This window comes from Parambassis ranga, chromosome 5 (genome assembly GCF_900634625.1).
Source record: "Parambassis ranga chromosome 5, fParRan2.1, whole genome shotgun sequence".
In the NCBI taxonomy this organism is placed as follows: Eukaryota; Metazoa; Chordata; class Actinopteri; family Ambassidae; genus Parambassis; species Parambassis ranga.
In genome coordinates, this window is record NC_041026.1 from 25901384 (window position 1) to 25916539 (window position 15156).

General features: G+C 41.1%; 1 protein-coding gene across 1 annotated transcript in view; it reads left to right on the forward strand.

Annotated features, from left to right (window-relative positions):
• Positions 1-15156, forward strand: part of cdh4 (cadherin 4, type 1, R-cadherin (retinal)) — a 169623-nt gene that overhangs the window by 136771 nt on the left and 17696 nt on the right. Inside the window, exons 6-7 of the mRNA XM_028405984.1 lie at positions 39-183; positions 8206-8378. Of these exons, the coding sequence (XP_028261785.1) occupies positions 39-183; positions 8206-8378 (318 nt within the window). The remainder of the gene's footprint in view (positions 1-38; positions 184-8205; positions 8379-15156) is intronic.

Here is a 15156-nt window from a genome sequence, read left to right on the forward strand (position 1 = left end):
TGGCAGGGAATACTAAAATGATTTATGTGTGTTCACAGCTGCGCGCCCATGCAGTGGACATGAACGGGAACCAGGTGGAGAATCCGATCGATCTGTACATCTACGTGATCGACATGAACGACAACAGACCAGAGTTTCAGAACCAGGTGTACAATGGCTCTGTGGCTGAAGGCTCCAAACCAGGTAAGACCTGTGGTTTGCGTTGTTGTAGATATACAGCTGCAGTCAATGAATGCCTGGAGGTTTTTTGTGATACTTTTGCTGTTTTTCACACAGAAGTATGTGTGGGAGAGCTGAATAAAGGAGAGACTATTATTTTGTGAGGTAAAAAAGGCATGCTGACACCGCCTCACATTAACTGGATGTTTCGTATTGTAGAGCAGTGGATGTGACACCACAGTTCATAAGCAATTATCTCTGACTCATAACTCAGTAGAATCTCAACAGAGACATTATTGTTCTGGATTCAGCGTGACTGACACATTTGCAGTCCGTATTTATCTCCAGGGTTTTTTTTTTTTTTTAACAGTGGTCACAGAGTACTTTAAAAGTTAAAGGAAAGCAAAAGCACTATAGCATGAGACATAGCAAAGTAATGAGTCAAATCCAAATAATAATCCAAGCATAAAATGATTTGTCCTCAGCCATGACATACAAACACCCAAAAGAGTTTCCTGACCTGACACAGGACAGCAAAACACACAGTCTTGTTGTCAGTCTCCAGTTGGGTATAACCAGCAGGCCTTGCTTAGAGGACCTAAGGGGCCTAACAGGGCTATAAGGCATTAGCAGTTCATTGATATACTCTGGAGCAAGATTATTTAAGGCCTCAGACAAGGAGGAGAGACTTGATTGGAATCCTAAATAAATCTGATTTGATATTCTCTCTGCAGCCTGTAGTGGTCGAATTTTTAAGGCAATAGAAACCACCAGTATTCATGTGGCTGATGTGTGAGTAAGTGCATGTTAAATCTTGGCCATTACCATGGTAGCAGATAAAAAGATTGTTGCAGATTTAAGAAGTGTTTTTTTTTTTTTCATTCAGTTACACACATCCTACATAATGCATTAGGCAGCTTTGACTCTTTTTTATTTTACAGAGAAAAATCCTGAATAGATTCACCTCTGTTGACAGAGGTGAGTATAAAAAAAATCACTGCGATTTAGTGTGAATTTTTCTCTGGTTTTTAACCTTTTAAAATCATACATTTGTCATTTGCATCTGCCTCACTAAATATACACCTGTGCTACAGTGACACTGGCGCTGTGGGTTTTGTCATGGAATATTTGGTGTTCTCAAACTCAACTGTAGGCTCACCTTTAATTGTCTGAGTCATATTGAAAGCCATGAAGTACCTGTAAATACAAGCCTATAATCATTTTATATTACAACCATTTAATGCAACTAATTAAATTAACACATGGAAAATCACCACTTAAACAAGCACTTTGGTAGCTTCATCCTGACGTCTGCTGAAGATTACTAATGTAATGATCCTTTTGAAGCTGTACTTTAGGCTGATTTATGAATAGCTAAGAGGTTTTAATGGATAAGCTATATTTAATTTAATTGATACTAAGAAAATTTTGAAAATTACAGCAATACACAAAGTCTTTCCTTTTTAAAGTTGACCAGAGAAGTTCTCATTTTGTCCTTCAGAAAGCCTTAATGCTTTGATCATACATTACAGTCTTACATTAGTCTCGATTAAAGACTCCTGATGTTTTCACAGGAGGATGTGTTTATGAGATATAGATATTTTTGTTACAGTATCTTGGTGGGATGCATCATTATCAGATCCTTCCGAGCATGGAGAGATGCGTGCCTTCCCTCAAACTAGGGGAACAGAGTTGCGGTCAGTGCGAAGCTGGAGACAAGAGCAGAATGTGCAAGTAGCCCTCTTGTCTCGACTGGAAGAACTCGTGTTCTAACAATCAGACCCCGAGGACCTGTGTTTGTCTTCTCAGCGTCCAGATATTGTTCTGCTGCAAAGTTTAATCTCTAGGGGATTTGTAAACAATATAGAAAAGCATGTTGTGCATGTGTATGTGTGTGTGTGTGTGTATAGATGAGCAAACACAGGATTGACTTTGTGTGTGTGTGTGTGAGAGAGAGAGAGAACATCGTGGTTACTTCTCAGTGAAGCGTGGGTATATATACAGGGTGTCTAATTAGTAAGGGCAACCACACATTCCAAAAGCTACTTTCTTTGTTTCTTACTCCAATAGTCTCTGTGTAGTTTAAAATAAAAACATGCAACAACAAAAGTGTTTGAATTAAATTTTGTATTCAGCAGGATGAAATCTGTGATACCAATTAACAACAAACACTTTACACTGCAATATGTAATTGCTCTGGCCTTCATTAAGCAATCACTGCCAAGTAAGATTTGTTTGTGGTGTGCATGTTGTTAGGTGTTCAGAATGCTTCGTAGAAGAAAAAAAGCATTTCATTTGTGGAGCACATGCCTTTTTTTGTCTGCTTTTGCTCAGTCACTGGTCTCTGAACTGATGAATTTTAATTAGGAAAATAGACTGTGTTAGCCTAATTGCCTGTTTGTTCAAAGGAAGGAGGAATGGTTGTGATTCATCTTTAGTAGAGATTTGGGGAGACATACTTTTATACTTTTCTGGCCCATTTAAACCTTTAATATATTCTCTGCCAGTTAAATCTTTTACTCACTTTTAATGGACACAGTTTAGACCTCAAGTTAAGTGCAGCACAGTTTTGCTAAAGTTGGTTTTTATACCCAGCAGCACTAACTCCAAACTTGCAGTTAGGATATATGGCCAACACCAAGATGCAGACTTAAAATGAGGTACATTATTAATACCATTTCCGACTTTGACATGCATCTTTCCTTACACAGAAGAATCTCTGCTGCATTGAATCACAAAATCTGAGGCAACAACCAAAAGTATTAAGATTTATTAAAAGAAGCGCATTAAATAAAATACAGAGGCATCTGAGGCAACAATAATACTATATTTTTTGCTTTGAATGTGACGCAGATTCAGAAGCTCCTCTCTTTTTTAAATCCTACCTGTGCCAATCCTGACAACAGCTGTAATTCTTGACACTCACTGACTTGTCTTTGCTTCTTACAATATGTAATACAAAATCTCTTTATTCATTAAATGTTGTAGAAAATTCAACATTCTTTTGTATTTCACAAAAGAGCCAGCAGATCACCGCTGAGCTTCTCAGGTCCTCAGTGTGCAGCATGTATTTGCATGTGGCTTGAATAATTCTGTGAACTAGAAAGACCATGAAATCTCTCAGGTGTTACCCCAGGGGACACACTCATCGCTTTCCATGCTGGCAACAGGTGTAGTGCTGAAACCTGTCACACACAGCAGCTGACAGGTGCTGCTGGACACAATATTTGTCAATTCTCTGTCTGAGTTCCCTAAAGCACTGGCAACAAAAGCAAATTATTTGAGTGGCTGGATACCAGCAGGGTTCAGTGTGCACAATGAATAGTCAGAGGTTCAGCAGTTTAATATTTGCAGTATCTTTTAAAAAATGGTGTTATTGTTTGTATAAAAAAAACAAAATAACTCCTCAATATAAAGCAATAGTCTTTATTTTTTTGTAAATACCAAACAAACAGGGGTCTGTGTTAAACTACAGTGGTATCACTTTTAGTGTATCTACAGACCCAGGTATCAAAGGTTCTCTAAGGAATTACAACACATCTTCATATCTTACTGTGTAAAAGCCATCAAAAAGGCAGACCTACAGGGAACCAGCCTTATCAACCTCACCAGATGGTATGTAGGTAGAGATTCAATCAAACAGTCAGGCTGGACCAGTTTGATACCACTGCATTTGTCCCTGTCTGCCACTGGGTCCCCGCTCAGCACCCAATAAACCTGCGACCAATCAAATACATTTTGCTAGTAATAAAAAGCTGTGCATTGTTATTACAATACATTTGTTATTAATGGAATAAATGAGATTCACTGTGAAAATAAGGGGATTGTTCTGTAGATGCCTGCTTAACACCTTTTGCTATTAGTTTTTAATTGTTTTCCTAAATCAGTATTAGAAAAAAACACATCTATTAGATGTTGATCTGTTTCCTAGTGTTGTCATAATGTTCATTAGATGTTATTGTCACACATCCTTCCCACGCACTTCCACGCAGTGACTTATCATGTGAGTAGTAATTAGAAATCTATAATAAAAACAAACTATGATGTTTGTTTTCCTAAATATAGCTTACCAATTTAGCTTGCTGTTTTTTATGTTTACACCCTGTATGTTTTTCCTGTATCAACAATGTCAACCCAAAAATACCCTTCCCCACCAAAATCATCTAAAGCTCTAGAAATCGAGACATGATGTGACATGAAACAGTCTGTTTGTAATTTATCTCCATCTGAACTTCAGATTCAGATAAAGATAAGGATTTGTTGAGATGGCTTGACATCTTCAGAAAGCTCTTGTGTTCTGAGGCTGCAGTGTACTCTGCACATCTGCAGCCCCACTCCCTGACTCTGACAACAAGTTGTTCCCTTTTATGGACCGTCTTTCTGGTAAAGGCCTTCTGAAATGAGAGTGCAAGATCAAAACCAGCAGCTGAGTGCCTCCTCTCACAGCCCTCTTGGGGTGGGGGGACAAGGGGACACTCAATATAACAGTTGCAAGAGATTTAAGAGACTCTCTCTCTCTCTCTCTCTCTCTCCCTCCCCCTTGTCTGGGAAAGGTGGTGGGGGTAATTAGGGATTGGAATAGGAGCATAGAGAAGGTGGATGCCCAGGAAGGTTTCAATCAGGTTTGGAGGCGTTTCACACTGTGACCCTTATAGCAGTCAGTCTATGTCATAGTGCAACTATATAACACATCAGGGTTACATTTGTTTTTATTAAACAGAAAGTCAGTGATTAGAACTGCCATCAGTTTTACTAACATGGGACAATGGTACGATTGTATGTATTTTCTTTGCCTGTCAGTACTGTGATAGACCTTGAGCCCTAAAAAAGGTTCTGACTTTAATACCTGCTACCAATATGCAGGTGAGTGGAACCACCACACTGAGCTTCGAACACGCTCCTCAAAGGAGTTTGCATCAATCACATAAAACATTCAATCACTACGGTTATTTTTGCAGCTTTTCTACTTATGAGTTTTATATGTTTTATATGTTTAAAGCTAGTTCACAGAATTGTGTAACATGTCCTTAACATCTGGAGACTTGAGAGCAGCAGATTTAATAGATATTGGTCAAAGTTCACCTGGCCTTTAGTCAGAACCCAGAGGTTCTTACAATGCACATTCAACATTAGTGAACATTGGAACCACTGCAGTTCAAACACACTCTTCACACTATAGCCTCCTTAAGTCTCAGAATCTAATGCTCCTCATCTTGACATCTTGTTCCAGAGTTGACATAAAAAGACATTATACAAATGTTTTTTTTATATATATTATGCAGTCCTCTCTGTGTGTAAAACCAGTGGAGTGCTGCTTTAGAGAACCAGCTAATTTAATTGCTTATGTTTAGCACAGATGATTCAACCAGGATAATGTTAGACCTATCCAAGCACTGGAAGCACTCCAACTGCCTCTCACCTTCCATTGTCTATTCAGAAAATGAATGTGGCTTTTACTGAAACTGGAATCGTGACACTAAAATAGCCGGCCTCACTTTAACCCTGCTGCTTTTCTGCATAATGAGCAGGGTTTGTTGCCTGTCCTTCCCATTAGCAAAGGCCTCGGTCCCTGTGATTCTGAACATCAGTAACAAGGAAAACATCAATATATACTTAACATGCTAAAAAATTCCAAAAAAGTGCCTTAAAACTGGCCTTTCACCGTAGACATGAAGACCTCATCTGATGGTTCATATGGGCTGACTGTAGTATGCTCTCAGTGTAGTGGACACCATTAGAGGTTCTCCATGCCCCCTTCATCATGTTCACCCAGATTCACCGGGTCTCTTAGCTCTCAACCTCTACTTCGCCTTCTTGCTGTCTCTGCCTAGCGGAGGGTGCCCACTCTTTCCTTCTGAAAGGAAACTTCTATCTTCCCTCCAGTGATGAAAATGATTATCCTCTTATCCCTCTTGCTGCCCTCTTGCTTCTTGACTTCCCCTTGTACTTTTGCTTTTAGTGGTCTTTATGAGCTCTCACCTCATCTTCACTTTTTTTCTCTGCTTTGTGGTTTCCTGCCTCATTTGGCTTTACCTGTTCCTGTTCTCTCTGCCTCTGTGCATCTTCCTGTTATTTTCCTCAATCTTCTCTCTAATTGGAAGGCAGATGTTGACTCTGGTTGATTAATGTTTAGGCTGCAGATAGACCTCACCAGTGATCTCTAGTCACGTGAGCAAAATGGCCAACAATAAAAGGCTCTGCCACCAGATTTTCAGGTCCAGCAGTTTTTGCAAAAAAAGCAATTACGATTTGGAATTAGTGTTCAAATTAAATAGGAATTAAGCAGGCTCAGAGTTTAACCCTTGCAAGTGAAAAGCATCCCCTCTGTGGATCTGAAAGCCAGCCAGCTTCATATCATATCACAGCAGCACTCATATGTGATCTGTCAATGCTTGCAAACTGGCAGGGTTGATTATATATTGACGTCCTCAGTGAAATAGCAGTAATTGTTCGACTTCTTCCTGTCTTTGGTGGACTCTCCTCCTTTTCTTGCTGGCCAAAGTGACAAATCCTGCTTTGGAACTTAATGAAGTTTGAAATAGAATTTGAGGCTACAATTGTCCTGTCCATGCAGGCTGTCACAGGAATGATGCTGCCATCTAGACCCAATTATAGGAACAGACACACCTGTAACTGTTCTGACCCACGGGAGCATGCTGGATCTGCCATGAATCCAGCTGGCTTCACCCAAGACATTTAAATTTATGATTTGGAAGGTGGTGAAGCATTGTCTCCATTCTAAAACATACATATTTGTTCTGACTAATTGTAAATGCTTTTGATGTGATAATAGAGGTTTGCTGATTTAGCCTGCTCAGCATGGCATCTACCACCCACCACCATGCTTACTGCGGTGCGCAGTAAGCATGGTGGTGGGTCTTTTACATGCTAAAATCATATTTTAGACAATGAAATATAAAATTGTAATTCTAACACATCTGTGACCACTTTCCCTTTTATCTGCAGTTTCCTTTTTATAATTCAGCTCCTATAACCTAAGAAGTTTTTCACTACTATTGCAGTCTTGTCATCGAAGCATGTTTGTGCCTCAGCCATCGCTCCTCTCTCCTGCCCCCTCTTGCAGGCTGACAGACCTTTTTTTCTCTCTGTGGCGGTGGCCGCAGCAGCCTGTAAATGGCTGCCTGATGGAAAGTGACATTTTCACAAAACCCTGAGAGAGAGAGGCGAGGTGATCTCTCCTCTTTCCAGCACAAAGTGCTCCTAATTGCCTGGTCGTATTTGTGAGCCCAGCTGACAAACTCGTGCAAATCAATAATTCTGCTCGATTTGGGAGGGGGGGGTGATATGGGGACATGGTTACTCGTGCCCTGAATACATGCTTAGAGGACACAAGCACATGCAAACTGCTGCACACTTGGAAACAAATGTAACCATATGTATGTGCTTTAGCCCTCCTCCCCACACAGACACGCACACACACAGACACACACTCCCTCTGGCTCACCTCCTCTGTGCTGTCTGGCTTAAATGGCAGTGTTTATCTGTGATTCTAAGACAAATAGGGAGAGTGTATCGGAGCATTAAGGGCAGCCACGGTGCTGCTGAAGGCTGAAATAATGGATGGTGGAAATGGCAGAAGACCCAGTGCTGCTCATTACTAGATGGACTCTGCAGAGGTGGAGACTTTGGCCCTCTACTTTGAAATATAAAGATGACAAAGCAGTGCTTCCTAAAATAGGGGTTTATTTAATAGATTTTGTTTTTTGTGTGTTTTTTTTGTACTCTGCTCTTTAACAGCTCTCGCTCTAAAAGTTGTTTACCAAGAGAATGTCACAGCAATTTGGAAAGGCTGATTGACTTGTTTCAAGTTTATAAATGTGTCTTCTCAAGTCCTCCTCTTTCTCTTTGATATTTCCTAAAAATTCATTAACAGTAACAGGCTTACAAGAAACAAAATGTATTTGTGCAAAAGAACTTGAGAAGTACATGTTTGTCTTTTACATTTTGCCTGGTTTGACCTCTTGCTAAGCTGCATGCATTGATGTGCGTCACCTTTATTTCACTTTTTATATTTCCTCTCCACAGGCTCATCTGTGATGCAGGTGACAGCCACAGATTCTGACGACTCCACCACAGCTAACGGAATGGTACGCTATCGCATCCTCTCACAGACGCCACACAGCCCTATCCCCAACATGTTTACCATCAACAGCGAGACTGGAGACATAGTTACAGTGGCCGCCGGCCTGGACAGAGAGGTCAGTGCCAGCTCTGTGTGTCCTGTTACTGTCATTATTTCATCTTTGTGTGTCTCATTTGTGCCCACACAGCCATAAGATCAAACTTTAATGATGTCGTACTGCAGCACTTGGGGAAATAATGTCACATTCTGACATTCTGTTTTTTCTCACTGTCTTTGTACAAACAAAAATGACTGCACTGACATATTACAGTAGCCTACCTGTCACCTATCACTGTTGTTTTAGACAAGAGGAATGATTGACAAGTTTTTGTCCTCTACAGCAGCTGATTTTAGAAAACACAGCACACTAGCTTTACACATAGTCCTATCCTACATCTATACAAAAGTGGTCCAGCTCAGCAGAATGAATCTTGGCATGTGTGGTGAGTGGGGTCATCTTTCAGGCTCAGCCCACTTCTTAATCATGTTGTAAAAAGTAGCACCCTACCTTGGTGCACCTGCCCAGTTTTTTTTTTATCTCTGACTTGATTAGGTCATGGAGCCATCCACAACATCAGGGTCAACTAAACAAAATAGTTCTATCTGTTGTAGTTGTCATAGTGTCAGCATCTCTTCGAAAACTCATAGAAGTTTTCATCACCAAACTCTCCTTGGTACAATTGGAGGTGACATAACAACAGACCATTCATGGCATCATTTAGTCCCTGTGGAAGGCTTCAAGTGTCACCATGTTGGTAGCATCTAAGTCTGCTTAAACTCGCAGTAAATCCAAATATAGTCAAAGAGTGGATCATGAGTGGAATTGAACCAAAGGCAGTTGTAAAAGCTCATGATATGGATCAACAGAGTTAACTTAAGGAGAGTTTCTGTAAATGTAAACACTATTTCATATTTCTGAAACTTGAAAGAAACTAGTTGTAAACGTTTGTTTAAAAATAATGTCATGACTTTTTCTAGAGGGGTTCGCTGCCGTTTCTGTTCCCCAGGGTTCTGAAGTTACTGTCATCATGATTCTGACTCAAAAGTACTTAAAGCAAAGAAAGGGCAATTATGTTTAACTAGCACAGCATGGAGAGATAGTCTCATGCCGTGCTTCCACCTCTCTTACATTGTCCTCGCTCCCACGCACCACAATCAGGTGATATTAAGGAAACAGGAACAGGAAGGATGGCAGAAAGCTGACAAGATGACTGAACTGATTGAAAAATTCCCTAGGAGATTCTTCTATTCTTAAAAGTGTTTCACTTTTACCCTAAAATATTAAAACTGTAATAAAACAAAATGCTTGTATCTATCCTTCTGCTTTTAACTTGACAACTAATGTTGTACACACCACATGCTTCTGACCACTTCAACAATCTCACCTACAAATTATTTATTTTTCAACATAATGACCCTTCAAAACTGTCAAACATGGCTTAAAAACATTAATTTCAGTTGTTTGTGTTCTTGTTGTGTTTAAATAAAGATTACAAGCAAATATTTCATGTTTATCTCAGTGCACAGAGCTAGATATAATGGCCATGTAGACCCAGCACCTCTCTGCTGATGAGGTCGCCGGTGTATTCTTTTCATTGTTGTATTTTGGCTCATCTACTGTTGGTGTGTCTGTTGCTTACTGGTTTGCCAACCCACACACCACCAACACCACAACACACATCATCCTGGCTTCGTCCTCCATCTTATTCTGCTAATGAGGAGGTCACACGGGGTCAACTGTTGTTTATCCCAAGCCTCATCAGGTGACTGCTGGCAGTGGTGTTTCGCGGCAGACTGTTCATTTTACAGCCCTTTTCTCACACAAATACCAAAACCTATTTTTATCTCTCTGTGGCAACTGGCAAAGAAAATCAGGGAAACGTTCAAATTCATATGGCATCCTTACAAATATAATCTCATCCTGGTAACTTAGTTGGCTGATTTTACTGCCAACATAAAAGCACCACTGAGTGTGTCTCATAATGTTTATATTCTGAGAAGTCCCACTGATCCCTCTCAGCACTAAACCTGGCCAAGCAGCACTTTGGAAATTAAAACAGGATTGTACCAAAGTAAAGCAAGCGTATTTAGAGAATAATTATGGTTAAAATCTTAGGAACAGGACCAGACTTTGACAAAAAAAAAACAAAAAAAAAAAAAAACATCAATGCTCCTTCCTTATCCAAATTTTATATGGAACTGGCATGGCATGATAGTGTGGGACATTTGTGGGACAATATAAATCAGCCTAGTGAATGCGGGCCAGGTCTGTGTCCCTGTTTCCAGCTTGGCCCAGGCGGCAGCAGTAGCAGCTGATGTGAGTGAGAGAAAGCTCATTAATCTGGACACATCAAGGCAGGCACAGTCCCACCTGCCTCTGATCCTCCCACTAAAACTGGGACACACCTGGGAGTTCACCCACCTGCTGTCAAGGTCATCAACACAAACAAGCACAGACACGTGGACTCATGTGTGCATGTTGTTCATATGCAGTAAAGCTCAGAGCAAGGAGGAGAACCGGATTTGAAGAATAGGATCCTGGCTGTGTGTCTGTGCAACCACAGATACACTTTGCTGTTATGCAAAGACATGAACATTCACACTCACTGCTCTGACAGTGAATACACAGTAAAAGCCTCTGCAGCACATACTGTATAGTCTCTAGCTCCCTTAAACTCAGACGGCCTAATTAGAATATTCATGTGCTGATTAAGGGTTGAAGCAGGTTCTCTCGTGTTGAGGAGAACAGGGGGTACATGGAGGTCAGCCTGGTATCACTTTCCTTTGACACTACTGAATACCAATTATCCCCCCCTCCCTCAACCTCACCCTTCCCCTGACCTCACATGCTTCCACGTGCTCCAGCTCAGAGGCTAACAAGCTATCATGGATGTTCCCTACACTGAAAGCCGTTAGTTACATACTACAATGTCGTTGCTCTATATTTAGGAATTTTAACTTTAGGATTTCATTTATCGATCCATTATCTGAACCCGATTTGTCCACTTTGTGCAAGGCCACAGGGGGCTGGAGCCTATCCCAGCTGTCTATGGGTGAAAGGCAGGGTACACCCTGGACAGGTCACCACTGTGCTGCCCGCTTAGGATTTCAATTAGATTCGAATTTTACACTTTCGCATACATTACTCAGTTAACCTGGGAAGGGCAAACTGGTTTGTTAGTAGAGTGTGGAAGACATATTTCTAATGAAGTACAGCTCCGATGCAGCAGGTAGCAGATTGGGACATGTCAGAGAGCCACAGCTGGCATGGATGTTCCCTCTTTTGTGCCCTCTCTCCATGGCAGGAGTTCGACTGGCAGGCAGAGCTGTTGTCTTTCATTACCCCAGGCTGTCTCAATCTCCCATGAGCCCTGGTCTGGAACATTCTGGTGTGGCACGGTGTGGCGTTGCCTAGCGCCAGGCTGTCCCCAGGAATGATGCCAAGCTCTGCATTGGACTGTCTTGCCGTCGATTAGGACATCGTCTGGACTGCTTCAAGGACATAAGTGCCCACAGCCTGGCTCTATTAGAATCTGCAGAGCACGACTGGGGATACAGGCTGAGAGTCAGCATCCTAAACGGGCCTGGGGCTTTTATTGTCTCAGAGATGCTGAGTTATGTTAATTCATCTCCTTGCACCGGAGCTCCCTAAGCCAGACAGCAAACCCATCTGAGGATTGTGAACTGGTTGCTGAATGAAAAGTATTGATGCATGTAGGTGGATGCTGAATGCTTGTAGCCAACATTCAATCAAAAATCAAGAAAATAACCACTTTTTTATGTGCACTGTGTACACCTACTGTATTGAACTAGATCTGTCTTCAGTAAGGCATGGATTTTTCTATTATGCACCTTTAGTAGCAAGTCCATTATTGTTTTAATTTAAAGATTTCCTCCCTCATCCATTCCGCTTGTTAATTCTTTAAAGAGCCTAATCTCATTTGTTTACAATATAATTAGTGTACTATATCCACAAACAGTCTGGGGAAGAGGGGACTAACTTAAAAGTAGATCAACAATGTGAGCCTGTTTGCTCAGAATTCCAGGTTTAGGAACTTAAAAAGAGAAGGACAAATGCAGCTCCAGTATAAAATATTCTGAAACAGGAGTCAAAGGTTGAGATGATGGAAATGAGACAGCTGTGGACAAAGTCAGGCCTAAGTAGCTCATAGCATAAAGTTGGTTATTTATATAGCACTTTTTTCTACCTCCTCAAAGCACTTGTAAGCAATTCAGTCTCAGGCTGAAAGGCTTTCCTTTGTATGTTGTGAGTCTAGATTGACCATTTGTACTGTTACTGTTACTAACTGAAGTTCAAGAAAGGATGAGTTAGCAAAAAGTGACCAGTAGACCGGTAAGATAAAACCAAAGCAGAATAAAAGTACAATGTAAAAAGTCAGGTTAACCCACAAGGCAACCACAAGAACTGGGAACAAGACAGGAAGGCTGGTTAGTTGTGCTGACTGAACAAAGAAGGAACAAATTGTCTGGAACAAATGAACAAATGTCAGGAAAGCACACAAAGACAGACAGAATACCACAACTTCCAACGACTAACCCAAAACCCTGACAGGCCCTTGTGAACAATTTTGATAATTAACCTCAGTTAACATAATCTAATGTACAATAAGAACCACCTGCAATTTAGCTTTACTGTTTTCATGTATTTTAGACATATGGGAGCCAACATGTTTAAGATTAGCATATTCATCATACTCATATTTGCTTAATGGTCTCCTCTGTATTGTGATGTGATGCACAGTTGGATGATTAATTAAACCTCTCTTGCCCAGTCTCCATGTTTTATTCCAGCAGCTTTGTGTGACTCACAGCTTTTATTTATCCAGTATGTGACTCGGAATTGCTTGCGTAAATGTGGAGGCGCATGTAATCAAGTGGATTCAGAGTTTGTAACTGATTTACCTACGTATGTGACTCACTGTCTCTACAATGTGAATCAGAGAGATTTCAGAGAAAGGCATGCTGAGTCTCCACTGGATTGTATTCTCTTCATACAAATGTTGAGCTCTTTCTGTCCTTAACTAAGATGAAGAGATAATGAAGATAAAGACCAAATAGACGGCTCTGAATATATTTTGGTACAAACTGGATAAAAATGTATTAATAGACTCTGTGGACTGCTTCACTCCAGATCCACTCCGTGCAGATATGTCTGTAGTTGTTCTTGATATCATGGCTGTGTAAGTGAACTGAAACTGAATTCAACTCTTATCTGATGAAATGGAAACAAATAAGTCAAGCTGATCTCAGCTAAACTGACTTTTTATAGGGGTTCATTGACAATGACGGTCACTGAGGTAAACAGAGAGTGTAGAAAAAACGTGATACAGTTTTAGCTGAGTAGCTGTACTGTTTGAGACAGATTGTAAGTGACAAGCTAATGACCATGGCCAGTATAAGCCCAGCAAGCTGGAACACAGTCCACAAACGACAGGAGCAAAGAGCAAGTCTTTAACTCTTGTTGCTCTCCTTCTCTTCACCCTCTTTGAGTAGTGCTTTACAGCACAACAAGTAATAATGCACACTCAGCTCAGGTACAATTAATTGTGTGTTGCTAGACAACTGCTCCTCTCTATTTGCTTGTTCGACATTGCCTTAGCAGTTCAGAACATTATTTCCACTACTTTGTTGCTGCTAACAAAGTCCCACTGGAGCTCAAGTCCATTTGCTTACCAAAAGCAGCCAGTTTTTTTCCACCTGTCCTGGCAGCTGCTTGGCTTGACATGTTGAGTAGCTAACACTGATAGCCTAAAGCCATTTTCCTGTTTTTTTCTTTCAGGCTCCTGGTTGGTAAACTACCTAATTTGGTCACTGTGAAAAAGGGGATTGGGTTTTATTGTTGTCGAAGCTCTGTGTGCAGGTGTTTCTGTGGCCTCTGATGGCTTTTAGTGTCTGCAGATTAAGTCTGTGACATTCGAGGCCAGTGGGGGAGCCTTGACTGCTGCTGTTGGTTGTGAAACGCAAAGCTGTATTTCCTGCCAGTGCTGGACTCTAATCTAACAGAGAGATTTTCTGTTCAGCACTTCTATAGGACTCATTAGAGAGCCCTTTACTGGCTTGTTCGGGAAGCCACTTTCGGGCAGCACAAAGTGTGCTTGGCTCTGTGTGTGTGTGTGTCTGTGTGCCTGTGCACATCCACCTGTTCCTACTCAGTAGAGCGTTAGCAGATGTGTGTGTCTGTGTGCACTAGAAGGGCCATAAACTCACAACTACTCTCAGATGAGTGATAAAACCCTGCAGGATAATACTGTACACATCTGCCTCATCCCCTACTGTGTGAGAGCTCCACCTGCTGGCTCAGCTTCACTTATTCACCTGACCGAAAGAAGACGTGCCCATCAAAGCTGCAGCCTATTAGCTTCCCACAGCCATCTGCTGCTATTTCTAGATTGATGTATGTGACCGGATCTAAATGAGTCTGAGAGACACATTCATTGGAGGCTCTATTTACTTAAGCGCTCTATGAGGGAAGATGGTATTGATATTTCATTATGAGTCTAATAAAGGGCAGCCCATATTGAGTTTTCATTAATAGGGTTGGTTCTGTGCAGATTAACATGTCTGTGCACTTCATAATGACTTGGAGAGATGTTAAATGACTCCAGCTGGGTGTTTTAACTAGCCCAATGCCTTGAATGATCTAACAATCAACTGCATCCTTCACGACCGAGAATAGAGCGGTAGGAAGAGAAAGAGATATAGAGATACTCAGAAACTGGCATGCAGACGGATGGGCGGAGAGTACTGAGCAATCAAGATGCCATAAATGAGATAGGATGACATCAAAAGGAGCACACGTGTACGTAAAAGAGAATGCACAATAAACTGCAGAG